We start from the raw sequence: 14,243 nt of genomic DNA, 5'->3' as shown, positions 1-14,243 counted from the left end.
TTATACATTACTTAGGAAATTAAAATATGTGGATCAGAGAATATCAAGTGGGTAGGTGATAAATATTGCTAGGCGATAAATAACTAAAAGTATATGAATTGCCAAATAAACCATATAAATAACATATAAACTTTTATTCAACCACAATTAAAATCAAAATAAATATTACAAATAATCCTAAAAATATGTGTGTTTATTTTAATTTTTGAATAACTGTTTAGGCATTGTTTTGATAAAATCCCATGGGTGCATCCCATGGTAGCGACTATGATGATGCATCATAAAATCCCATATGATGCATCATCATAGTCGCCATAAGAAGTAAATGTTCCATAAATATTTAAAAGGCAGCTTACTTGCTGAGTAGTTTTCAAAGACAATTTGAAAATTATTTAAATCATTGTGATGACAGTGATATTAATTTGAAACTAGAAATTTCCCATCATATTTATCAAATATCTTAATGCCGACTAGCTTACTGAAATGTTTTAAATTTTAGCAAATATATTTTTGAAACATATTTGGTACATTTGAAAATTAAAATAGAAAATAAGTAAAATACCAATAAGCTAAAATAGTCTTAAGATAGAAGATACGTACACCTTTATACGTAGAAACCAATCTAACTACCTAATCTTAAACCTCTTAAAATTGATATTTACAATATTGTTTAAAAAATGATATCTACGGACCCTGCACCAAAACCGTTAAAGACTATATTTAAATAGAACACAAAATACTGAATAATACACCATCATATTTTAGTTACATATATACCTACAAAGATAAAATATACCTATAACAACAATTCATATCTGTTCCATCTATACAAATAATCCTTTTAAATCCTTTTAATTTCTTCTCCATAATTCCATTCATGTAGTCAAAAACGGCAAAATCGTTTTCATTCAGTCCCGGATAAGAATCCTCTACAACCTAAAGCTTAATGAAAAAGTTCAATCAAAGTTGGTACAAGCTGATTTGTTTGACTAGTTGCTATATTTATTGCAACAAAAACCACTTCAAAAATTGTCACATCAATTTGTAAATGGAATTTTTAAAAAAACAACCGTAGTAGTGAGTTAGTGGTACTACTTTATGTAGTAATTTTCCAATTCTGAAAAACTTAAATAAATTTATGAAATTGGTCAGAAAATCAGATGTATTTCATTGATGGATCACCCCCCATATACATGAGCACTTATTATTTACATCATTATTAAAACACCCAAAACACTCTAATTTGTTCATCAACTGATCCTCCAAAGGGTTAAAATTATGAATTAGTCTAGGAATATAAACATTAATGCAATATTATTACCATCCTTTAAAAGCTTAACTAAAATGCTTGAGGGGCATATTACTTAAATGCATATGTTTCCCCCAGACTTAACACTTTTTACATGAGCTATTGAATCCTAAAAGTAAACAAAATATACAATTATGTCTGATGACTAAGAGTTTATACGATATTTGATGTTACTCCTATTACAATTGTATAATATATGCTCTTCTCCATTGTTAAATTTATTTCGGGTCTGACAATCGTAATCGCTCTCTCTATTACTTTGCGTCCTCCAAGAGGTATATTATTCCTAAAATTTAAAAATGATTGTTTAATCGTTCTATTATGAATATCAAGCAAATGTTTGTTTTAACTATTAAAATAAGAAAATGCCTGGGTAATGTTGGTACACATTGGACATGTAATGTGTTTCTTGTATTCCTGGCTAACAAATTCTGGGTGAAACTTAAGAGGTCTGTTTCTCATTGATGTGCTTAAAAATTCCTTCTCACAGACTTTGCAGTGCAATCTGCAAAGTTTGTTGACCAGAAAACACATAACAATTCAGATTAGAACTAAATAAATTATATCTTACCTTAGTGTTGCCATAAATATCGTAAACAGATACTGCAGCAGCTAAAAAATAAATTATACAGTAAAAAAATCACTGGAAAATTTACTAGAAATTGAAAGTCAAACACTAAAATGTTTGTTTTTGAACTCATAATTAGCGTAGAACCGAATATTACAGACAACGGAGTCAGCACTAAACACTATGATTGTTGTGAGCACTCAAATAGTCGCAAAATCGATACAAATAATAATTATTCATGATTTTAAATTAAATCATTCAGGAAGCAAAGAAAAATAAAATCTGCAATCTAGTAGTAGGTTAGGGAAAACAAAATAAAAGTATTATACCATTCGCGCGCGAAATTTCACGGACGTAAACGAAGGGATCAATCGGTTTTCGGTCCCGCCTTCGATTTTCATTGGCTGGGCATATTCGTCTTTTAATGTATGCTCACATCACTGGCGTCAACAAATGTATTGCTTTTTATAAAAATAAATGATAAAATACATATACTAGAAAGCTAATTAATTATATACGTATAATTTGTAGGTAAACCGTTAAGCGATAAATCTTCGGAAATAATAGTTCATGGGGCGTCAGTAAAATCTGCTGGAAACTACACTTGTTCTCCCGAGTTTGATAAGGACTCTCCAGATAAAGAACATTGGCATGAACTTGAACTAATTTCCTTTCCAGAATATGGTATTATTTCTAACATATTTTATAAAATAAACGACTCTTGCGATTTGCAAACCAACAATGCTTTATATACCTATTTGCCAAAATTAATGAGTTCTGTATTATGTGCCTCTGAGAACTTGCTGTGTACTGTTACTATGGATGAACCAAATTGCTTGACGAGAGTAATTAGATTACAGTTTTGTATTTCCTTTTATAAACTTATTCTTTTTTTACAGGAAGATGACAATTACATTAATGTTACTGTAAAAACCAAATTATCGGCAGAGTTTGTACTTCAACAGCAAACTGAATGTGACATTAACTGTAAAAGGAATTTATATGAAAATGTTGTAAATATGGTTTACAAAAACTCTGAAATAATGGAGTTTGTATCAGGTAACTACTAGTTAACAAAAAACTTAATTTTAAAGTTAGTTTATTAATTCTTGTAAATATTGTTTTAGTATTTTCCGAATTAGCAGAATTACCAAATATAGCATTTATTCCTCACATTACTGGAAAGCAAACCAGTCCTGTTCACATTAAACCACCAAGAATTGTAGTGTCTTGTCCCGCAGGCTTTGGAATTGAAAGTAAAATGCAACGAATCTGTGGTAAGTAAATAAATTAAAATAATGTACGTTATCTATATATTAAGATATTCTACACCCTCTTCTGAAAATGTATTAATATAAATTATAGTGCTATGTCCTCCAGAAACATATAGTGCTGAAAATGAGGTTTTTTGCAAAAGGTGTCTCAGTGGACAATACCAACCAGAAGCTGGTAGCCAGGCTTGCATACAGTGTAACTCTCCAGTTGATGACAAGATGTGTTTAAGGATGCTTGTAAGTTTTTGAGTTCTTTCTTAATACTTAAAAATTAGTTTATGCAATTTGCTAAAGATAAGTACTTTAGTCACCATTTGAAAATGCTTCCTTTTTCACGACACGTTCATTCTGTTTATTAAAAATATTAAATATATTTATAATTTAAAAGATTAAATGAAACGTGTTTATAGTAGTGAGGTTTTGATTTGATCTAGATAATTTATTTAAGCGTACATGAACGTTTAAAAGTTCCGGACACCAAGTTGCATCAATTCAATTTTCCGATTTTTGTAGTCCCTGAGGTCAGACTAAACTCTGATGTCATATTTTTCTACTAAAGTATTTATAAATCTGTCTCACCACTAAATTGTTTTTATTTAAAACCTTAAAAGTATTTGGATATTAGATACCTTTCAAATTGGAAACTTATTCTCCAATATATTTTATATTTTTAAAAACAAATTTGCTTTTTTTGAAAATCAACGAGAGGAAAACTAAAAAAAGTTAATGAAGTTTAGTTTAAAACTATATATTTTCCCCACCATTCGTTTGGTAAAATAGCTAGTGAAATGCATATGCAGCCCACTTTTGCCGTCTGTTATTTTGAACATTTGCTAATTATTAAGCTCAATAAAGAGAATATTTAATTGAAATAAAATCCTATATAGCTTATTATAAGTTATATTATATCCCTGTTATATACTATATAATATTTCTGATGTGGTGCATTTAACACTGTTTTACAGGGACCCAACTTTCTTCTTTCGTGATTTCCTTCAACCTTTCAGACCTGTGTTTTTTTTCGGTTACTATCTGTTCCGTTTGGTTATTAACTGAACTGTTTACATAAATATGATAACCTATTATTGTATAATGCTTTTAATATAAATTAGAGCCTATATAATAAAAAAAATATTTTTTTTTAGTATACGGACACTAACATATTTAAGATATACGTAGGAATGGCATTCGGTCTTATTATATTGCTTATAATAGTAATAATAATCTGGACCAATGAACCAAGAGACGAGGATAAAAACCACAAGCCATTCGAAGGTTCACTTAGGCATAGAGCAATAGTGGCAAGACATTCGTATGATGTAGAAAAAGGATTAAAAGATGAAATCACAAAAGAACCACGTAAGCCTATTCCCCCCGAACCGCCACCAGTTGATTTTTAAAAGCCAGGATAAGAACTAATATTTATTACTAATATAACTTTAGAAGTTTTCTTATTTATTTTTTTAGGTGGATATTAATACAAATATATATAAATTGGTTAAGTTTATATATTCGGCTCTATTATTTCTATAAACTCTTAAATATAATTATTAAAACATAAACCTCATTTCTTAATAACTTATTTAGCATAAATCATAAATCCTATGGTGATGTATTTGGATTTAAAAAGTCTGTGGCTATAGAAAGGATGTAACCAGAAAGTGACGATTGCTGTGTTCCTAAAGAACCTAGTCCCATGATAAAATCTATAAGCTATAATAAAATTATACATATTAATATATATTACAAGTAAATTCTAAATTTTACCTTTTGAATGAACTCCTCTGCTTCGGCAACGTATTCTTTAAAAATTATCGTAAGCGTTTCTCGCATAATATCGTTAAATGTATCATTAATGAGTGGACAAAGATCAGGATCATTATTCATTAAATTGTCAAAATATCCCTAAAAGATTAAGCGTTATTTATTTTTTTTTTACTATAGAGGCAACAGTTTGTTTTCTATCTGTTTTTAGCGGACTTATAAGCCAGATAAAAAATGGACAAAAAACTGAATATACGTAAACATATCTAGTATCCGCAATAATGCGTAATTAGGTACCACAATCTAGGCACATATGGTTTTTTATCAAAAATCTATTATAAAAATTTAAATGCCAACATTTTTGGAGGTAATTACACAAGTGCTTTTCGATGTGAAAAATTTTCGATAATTTTACATGAAAACGTATTTTTCTAAAAACAACATGAGTATACTTTCATATTTGGCGAAATATTTCATATTTTGACCCGACTGCGAAGGAGGACAGCTATTTTACAAAATATGAAAATGACCGAGTGTTGTTTTTCAAAGAATATTTGAATGCAAAATTATCTTAAAATTTTTAGGCACGCGTGTAACTTAAAGAGAAAATTACTGAAAGAACTATTAAAACAAATTTATATTAATAAATCTCTTATATACACAAAAAAATTAATAATATGTATTAAAAACATAATTATAATATTTGTTGTTATTTGGATTAGTTAAAGAATTGTTTGGTTTTAACTTATCATTCTTTTTATTTAATCTCATTTCTTCAATAATAAGTTCTTGATGTTCCTTGTCCATTTGTAGATAAGAGATTGGTTTGGTCTTTGAATGACCCGTTATTTTTATGAGCTGTTCCTCTACAATTCGTTGCTTCGCTAGTTTTGAAACTGATGTCCATAGAGCATGGTTGGTTATTTTTATTTTTTTTCAATCAAGGCCTGTTTCGCTTGCTTGGTGGTCCATCTCCTATCAGAAGGAGAGGGTGAAAGGCTCAACAAAGTTTCTAATGCTCTAGTTAGCGTCGTCCGCATGGAATCCATTATACTGAGACATGCAAGTTGCTGGACATTATCCAGTTAGGCCCAGAATTTTGCTCTGTGTGCATGGTCACCAAACAATAGCCCCGTATGTAAAAACAGGTTTGATAATAGATGGTGCTTTAGCTAACAGGTGTTCCTGAAAGCATTTATGCAAGCATTTAGCGCGCAAGTGGCCTCTTAAACTTCCTGTATCTTTGTGATCGTACCAGGAGAGTTTTGAATCTAATGTCATTCCCAAAGATCGGACTGTCCTAGAGTATTGCAACTGCACTCCAACCAGAGAGACAACAGGTGTTGTGCCAAAGTTATGTCCCTTCGTGATTGGTGAGATCTCTGTCTTTTTGAAGTTGATCCTGGGGCTCCCGAGGGGTACCATTTGTTCACAATACGCAGAGCCCTTATTATCGGGCTCTGCATTGTGGCGGCGTTTTTCCCGGGCACAAATTTACCAAGTCATCAGCGTAGACCTGTGTGTATATATAGGCCGGCCTTGTTTAAATATTCGATTAAGCTATCAACCACTAGGAATCAGAAGATTCGGGATAATACTACTCCCTGCGGGCAGCCTCTACCCGCCAATGTTTTGACGACCTCGCTGTTGAGCTGGGCAGATATATAACGCTGCGAGCATGATCTCTATCCAACTCACAGAGCAGAGTTCTGAGCCATTGCACTCAAGTGCTTTGCTGATAACTTTGTAAGAGGTATTATTAAACGTCCCTTTAGTATCTAGAAATGCACCCAGGCAGGCCTCACCACTGCCTAGACCATCCTCCACCTTTCTTACGAGGTGGTGTAGGGCTAAGTCCGTAGATTTGCGCACGTGGTAGGCGTCTTGTGGCACATGCAGGAGTCTTTTAATGACTTTATCTTCCATTATCTTCTGAAGAAAACTGGTAAGGCAGATTCAAAACAGTCGGTACGATTTGGGATATGTGTAGTCTCTTTTTCATGGTTTACACCCTAACTTTAGAATGTAGATGAGCAATAGAAGTTCTGAATAGTCTGGCGACATACGGAGTTAGTTCATCTAACCCATTTTGCAGAGGAAATGAATATGATCGTGCCCGGGGCGAAATGATTTTATTGCCTACTTGACCCTCTTGCAGTTGATTATCCTTCCAGCAGTCTCGTATTAAATGTAAGTCGGGGTCCGAGCACTGTAAGAGGTATCCTGAGACGACTTAAAGCCTGAAAAGTGAGTGTGTAGCATAACTTCTAAGGTCTCTCTTTCACTGGTTGTAAAAACGCCATCTGGAAGTGACTCCGACCCCATTTTACCAACTGGGTCCTTGAACAGTACCTTGCATAGGAGTACCTTTATCTCGTAGAACCATATCTTTTTAACGGCCTCTTAGGTTTTCATCTCTATATCCTCAAAGGCCGTGATGCGAATTGGAATCGCATCCCAGAAGAAGTGGGAGAACAGTGCAGTAACGACCAGGGAAGGTGAATCAATATCGATGGGAAAGTTGGCAGAGCAGACTACCATGTCTTTTCGCGAACCTATTGATTGTTCAGTTGACTGCTAATAGGTCTCTTGTGCAGAGACCTGTAAGGGGAAAACAACCCAGATTTCTATAGCGTCGACTAACATGTTTATGCAATGTACCGCTAGTTAACCCCAAGCCTAGACATAAAACTCTGGTAAGTCCAGGGCTCATCAATATTAAGCTCACTGAGACTTTTGCACAAAACAGCAGTAGGCACTCTTTCGTTCTATAGATTGGCCTGCAGGAATTTTATGGGCATGGTGCAATATAAATATAACTCAGGCTAGGTTAGATAAACTTACCAGCAGTAAGTGCTCGCCGCTAGTAGCCTATGTGTAAAAGGCTAGCTACTAGCATGCCTCCTCGGTTCTGGAAGGGCAATCATCAGTTGCTCGCCCTGGCTCCTCGGAAGCTGGAGTGGTTGGTGTTTTGGCAGCGGTAGCCAGATATTTTATAGCTCATCAGAGGGTGATGCTATAAAATACATCTCTCATTGACACCAACAACCAACCTGAGGTTTTTAGCATCTTCCTTACACTCCGATACCATTTATTGAGAACATGGGAGGACAGGATTTTGAAGTTCCAGAATTCTCAGGGTGTCTTGGTCGGTTTTATGCCTTATGCTTTAGATCCATGGGATCCCCCGGCAAAGGCGAAGCGTAGTTCACTTCAGCGTGACTCTAGCGTAACCAGCCAGGGAGGAGAGTTAGTAGTCGAGCACAAAGGCCCTTGGGTTTGCCGGCAGCCCTAGCCTACCTCCTCCGTTGTTGCCGGGAATTTTATCGATGTCTAGTCTAGATTCACAGAATTTAGTTTTAACGAGGTTAATATGTGTAGAATGCTGGCGCCTACACGTAGTAACGCTCCTGATGCGATAATTGTCGAAAGTATGCATCATACTAGAGTATCTTGATTTCCATAAATGCTAAACTAAATTGCAAGAACCTTTTATCAATAAAATTATTTACCGAATATTCTACTCAGTCAAATCTTCTTTTTCATCTGCATCTCCAATGCTATTGTAGCGGATTTCTGCACTCATACGTAAAAAAAATACCCACAACGCACAAAAATCCCTCTAACTTTGGCGACTGTACGAACTATCTATAAACATGCCTCGGGCACCGCTTTAAGTAATTAAAGGAGCGTAGAGTTCCCTATTACCTCTCGGATAAGCCTTTAAGCAGTGGAGAAATCAGGTAGTGATCTAACATTTTCTATGTCAACTTAATACCAGGAAGTAATTTAACAAAATAAAACATGATAGGCCTATTAACTGATGTAATAACAATCGCAGCTTTTGATTGCTCTAAAATACCAAAGTAAAATAACCCCAAGCAACGGTTTCGAAAAAAAAAATTAAAACGGAAAAAGGCGGAACGAAAATAACAGTCAATACATTAGTGCATATGGAGCAACATATGGAGACAACATATCAAATGCTCGGAAGGATCGAACTCAATATATATATCTATAGAAGTTGGGGAATCGATCATTACAGAAAGAGAGGTTGTTAAAGGCAAGATATGGCAATGTATACACATGAATTTCATGCACTCTGAAAGTCGCCTACTACGTCATTTTCAGTATGTCGTAAGTAAGCGTCTGAAATTTAATGAGGGTTGGTCAAGAAAAATATTCGGAAGTAACGGAATTTTCCTTTAGAACTGAAAGCATAAGGTCAGATTAGTCACGGGATTTTTAAAAGGCAGTTAATAAATAACACGCCCCAAGATATTGTGGAAAAATGTTCTTCATATTTAAGCTCATCTGGTGTTAATTAATAAAATTTAATTAAAAATTATTTCGATTTTTCGCGAAACCTTTCCAGATATGTATTAAGATTTTGGTTAATCAAAATAATTGTAGAATATAGAGAACTATAATTTTTCTGGAAACTGGGATTATATACCTTACCCAAAAGAACCCAACCGAAGATAGTCTTTAGTACTGTGGATTGTTCGGGATAACTTTGAATTTGACCATCCTTTAGAGCTTAAGAAAATAAATCGGCACCAAGAAGCAAATCTATCGAGCTGCTTACATTACGTCTCTTGTCTGCCATATGTAAATGCTTAATGTGATTGTAATCATTTGTTGAAAAATCAAGTGATGGCAAGCTTTAAGAATAATAATACCCCCGAAAGATAACGTTAAAATCAGGAAATGTTGAGGTTTTCTGCCGTCAGCTAAACCTCTAGAAACTGAACTGTTATATATCGTTTAAACCTGAAATAGAAATAAATATCTTGAAAGACAAAAATTGGAAATAGGATAAAATAGTATTGTTAGATTGATACAAAATTGTGAAACACAAAAACGAAAACAATATGGATAGTTCAACTAGTACAAATTGAATAAGCAAAAAATAAAATAAAAAGCCATCAAACGCATCCGACCAAACGCCTCTTTATCGGGGCTAACTAATGAAGACACCGAAACAGTGCGAATAGTACAATATTTTCCTAAATTCTCTTGTTATTGTGGCCTCCTAGGTTACTAAAGAGCAGCACGCATATGGCGGTATCGTTCGGGACAAAGAAATTAAATATCTCGTTAAGTTTGGTCTCGTTGTTTGTTACATTGTATTGTTGTTCTTATCGTTGTTATTATATTGACATTTAGGCGGCCACTTGAAACCGATGATGCTTCCTCAAGAACCTTGGAGTTGTCTTCTTCTACTTCTGATGCATACGCATGCAAGTAACGAGCAACGCCAGGAATTTAAACATAAACACTTACTTCAATGTTCTAAATATATATCGTTGTCTTCGACGCGAAAATACGGATGACTCAGAAGCAATAATTACAACTCCTAATTGAAAAATTCACGTTCATATATATTGGTCTATAATTGATTGTGTTGTTAAAGTTGGATATATTATAGATCATTCTATAAAGCGGCAGCAGGTCAACTAAAACCGGAAGTTACGAAAAATGATTAACCCGACCAAAGATGTTATTTGCCACTGAACTAAGTAAATATCCAGAAATATACTGTTGTACTGTATCCTAGACACCCGTATATTACAGTAGCCTAGAGATTTTCTGTAGTGTTTAGTGGGGTGCGGGTTTAAGTATAAAAAACTTGACAATGGGATGGTTATAATGGAATCACGGCATATCGTTGCATTTTATCAAGAATAGTTACGCAATATTAAAAGCTATCAAGAATTAAACAGAAGCATAGTGTATTTAAATGAAACGGTTTTAATGGTTCGATACGCATAACGTTGTTAAATTTGGTTGAGTTGACAAATCTAATAAATGTGTTCTAAAAATGCCTTGCGCACGGCTGTGCATGGCTTTGTGCCGTATGCACTGCTTTTATTAACAAAAAAACATTGCGAAATCATTCGGAATTATTTGAAAACTGGTTCAGAGATCAGGTTTTGCTAAAAATTTCACCCAACTATGTGATCGTAATTGCATTGCCAATTCTTACCATTTTCGAATACCTGTTTTAAAAAAGAAGATATTTTGGATTTTATTAAAACTCAAAACATTGATATTCCAGAAAAAGTTCCCAATAAAAAAGATTTACTGCAAATTATTAAAAATTATAATTTCAAGAAAGAGTACGTTATTGATAGTAGTATTTCTGCATGTCATAGACCTACTTTCCCAAGACTGCCTATTATTGCATCTTTAACCCGATCAAACTGGTTTGGGGAACCATAAAAAGCGGCTAAGGAAATGCAGTCGTTCGTCTACCTGAGTACGGAGGTGATTGAAAACATTCGTTTGAGTTGTACAAAAGTTTGAGACTGATGTAGGGAAAAATTGTGTCGAACATGTTATTTAAAAAAGAGAACGAATAGTATTTTATTTTGTTTCTCGTACCATCCATAGTTCTACTAATTCGACAACCTGATATGAATTCCATTTCTAAAGTCAGACTTTTCTGAATAATCAACCAGTCTTATTAAGTTTTTATTTATTTTTATTTATTTCTTGTATTATTGAATAAAATGAAACTTGTATGCACTTTATACGTAAAATCGATTTTCGATTCAAGCAGCTATATACACATCTTGTGTTAAAAAAGTCCCGAACCTCCTTAATAATTCGTGAACGCTCAAGAAGTGTTAAATTATAAATATCTTTCATATACAGGAGGCATCACAACAGTAGTAGAGACCAAAGTTTTTTTTTTAATGAAAAGGTATATGTTTTTATGCATTTTCGGATACTATGCAAAATTTTAACAGAACTTCATAAACCATATGCTTCATGAAGGATTTCACAAAGGAAAGGCTCTCAAAATTAAGCTTTGAAAGAAAATATGATATTTTTTTAATCCAAAATGGAAAGCATTTTGAGCATCTAATTAAATAAAATACCACTTTATAAAACAGAGTTTATTTTATTGAACTTATACCTTTCTTTGACATTGTATAAAATTTAGGAAATATTCTTACGCAGGTAAATACTATTTCCAAAAGATCTTAATTTAAGGTATTACAAGAGAGGTGGTGCCATTCAAAATTTTGGGGTTGGCGTGCATTGAGCGGTGACTCAGTTTATAACCAAAACATGGTTCCCCCCACCTGTATAACATTTGCACCAAATTGTACTTTACTAACGTTTTTAGTTTCAGAGATATTTGCATTGACATTTTTCGAATTGACACCCTGTATACAAAAATATTATGTGTCGAGATAATGAGAAAATAAAACAATAGATTTCAAAATACAATATGTGTACTTTTATTGTTTGTTGTGTTGGTCGTTTGTTTGTTTTAGGTGAAACTAAAGCAGCAGCGAAGCCTGTAGATATACATAGGCATTACAAAGGAGGGATGATCAGTGAAAGAAGCAAGTTAATTGTAAGATAAACGTTTATGTTGTGCATTCGTTGTTAATCATCCCAAGATATTTATACCTTTTCTTTTAAGTATTATACTTCCAGCAGCAAGTTGTTTATTTACGGGCTTGTGTGCTAGTCCCTTATGGAGTTTGAGAGGAGATTTAACTTCATACCCAAGTTTCGCTTATTTTCTTACACCACCTTTACTTCAATCTTATTGCGAGCTTATTGTGAAAACTCGTGGCTCGTACCATAGAGCTTAAGATTGAATGAGAAGCCAGACTAACAATTTATTTTCGTAAAATACTCTGGATTTTTTTTTTAAATACTCGTAAAATATACACATATGCTAAATGTTGGCTCGGATGTATTGTGGGCTATCTATTGCCAAAAAATGTCAACGTTTTTCATATAAGGCGCGATTGTTGGTTGGTAAGTTTTACTTTATGTTTACATTTTGAAAAAGGTAGCTTTCTTGTTAACGTAGTTTCTGTCTCGGTAGTGTCTTTCTTAGTGACTGTTGGTATAAAGCAGATTCGCAATATTGGCCAAAAGTCATTTTTGTTGTTTACCTTGACAGATAAATATCGCAAAACCAAATAAGTAGTAGTTTTGAAAACAATATTTGTAAATGAATTGAGTTTATTTAGAACTAATAATATTTATTTAAAATTTCACTTTTTTATTTCAGTATTATTATTCGCTATGTTTAAAAGTAAATAAAATGTACTGGAATATCTTGATACTATTAATTTGATTTAAAATATATTGTTAGTAGTAACTCCCATATTAGCAGAAATCCGCAAAATGAATACTACCTTCTTTACTCGCAAATGTAATACCAATGAGTAAAAATATTAACTATAAATTGTTGTACAAAATAAAATTATGCCTATAATATAATATACCTACTTATAATTTTATTATATTTTTATTCTCCTTTACTTGCTAGTTTCAAAATTAATGCATGTCATTAAGATTAAAATCTCTTATTCTTTTAAACTTATTTGCTCCCTTTGTTCGGTTCAGTTTAATACACTTGCGTGCATAAAAATCGGCCCACTGTAAACTTTTGACTTTAAATATATTTTTTTTTTAAATTATACATCAGATCAAAAAAAAGAAATATGCTGTTTGAAAGACAATTTAATATCCTTTAATATGAGTATAAATTTATGAAAACTTATTTGAACATACTGTCTTTAACATAGTGAAATTACTGCATTAAGAAAATTAGGATTTTTTATTATTAACATAAATAGGGTTATTGACAATTTAAAACTTAACACTTAATTTTTTAATAATGGGTATGACCTTCTCTTGCCCTAATAACATCTCTCATACGATTAGGCATAGATCTAATCAAGTTTGCTATTGTTTCTTGTGGGATGTTTAGCCACTCTTCTTCTACTGCAACAATAAGCTCTGGGATCGAGTTTGGGGTACGAAGTCTAGCTCGAATTCTTCGTTTTAGCTCATCCCATAATGCACCCCAGATCATGCAGGAACTACCTCCATACGCACTTTGCTCTTCAAAGCAGCAATCTGCAAATCGCTCTCTTGGTCTTCGGTACACTTTCCTTCTTCGGTCGCTACCATGGAGGCATATTCTGGACTCATCTGAGAACAGAACAGATCCCCATTGTTCCAACGTCCAATTCAGATGATCCCTTGCAAAACGCAGGCGTGCTTGCCGATGAGCTGGAGTAAGTTTTGGACCAATCGCAGGTGTTTTAGGGGTCAGGTTATTTTCCTGCAGTCTTCGTCTCACTGTCCACTGACTAATAGGCGCTCCTCGCACCTCACGGAGCCGTCGTTGCACTTGAACGGCATTAAGGTGACGATTTCTTAATATTGTTGAAACAATAAAGCAGTCATCACGAGCGGTTGTAAATCGCTTCCTACCTGTTCGAGGTCGCCTATGAAAGGATCCAGTCTCCTCATAACGTTGGCACACTCTTCGAACTGCTGCGCG

General features: G+C 33.6%; 2 protein-coding genes across 2 annotated transcripts in view; one reads left to right on the top strand and one right to left on the bottom strand.

The window, feature by feature from the left end:
* LOC126735620 (uncharacterized) overlaps positions 1–4,658 on the top strand; it is a 113,745-nt gene extending 109,087 nt beyond the window's left edge. Inside the window, exons 12-16 of the mRNA XM_050439677.1 lie at positions 2,409–2,722; positions 2,777–2,936; positions 3,005–3,154; positions 3,243–3,388; positions 4,297–4,658. Of these exons, the coding sequence (XP_050295634.1) occupies positions 2,409–2,722; positions 2,777–2,936; positions 3,005–3,154; positions 3,243–3,388; positions 4,297–4,551 (1,025 nt within the window). The 3' untranslated portion in view covers positions 4,552–4,658. The remainder of the gene's footprint in view (positions 1–2,408; positions 2,723–2,776; positions 2,937–3,004; positions 3,155–3,242; positions 3,389–4,296) is intronic.
* LOC126735636 (uncharacterized) overlaps positions 4,642–14,243 on the bottom strand; it is a 36,515-nt gene continuing 26,913 nt past the window's right edge. Inside the window, exons 6-7 of the mRNA XM_050439700.1 lie at positions 4,919–5,056; positions 4,642–4,864 (exon numbers count right to left, since the gene is read on the bottom strand). Coding sequence (XP_050295657.1) covers positions 4,754–4,864; positions 4,919–5,056 — 249 coding nt within the window. The 3' untranslated portion in view covers positions 4,642–4,753. The remainder of the gene's footprint in view (positions 4,865–4,918; positions 5,057–14,243) is intronic.

The sequence above is a fragment of the Anthonomus grandis genome, chromosome 4 (genome assembly GCF_022605725.1).
Source record: "Anthonomus grandis grandis chromosome 4, icAntGran1.3, whole genome shotgun sequence".
NCBI classification, from domain to species: domain Eukaryota; kingdom Metazoa; phylum Arthropoda; class Insecta; order Coleoptera; family Curculionidae; genus Anthonomus; species Anthonomus grandis.
The sequence above is the reverse complement of the archived record's forward strand: the minus strand, read 5'-3'. Positions and strand labels throughout refer to the sequence as shown.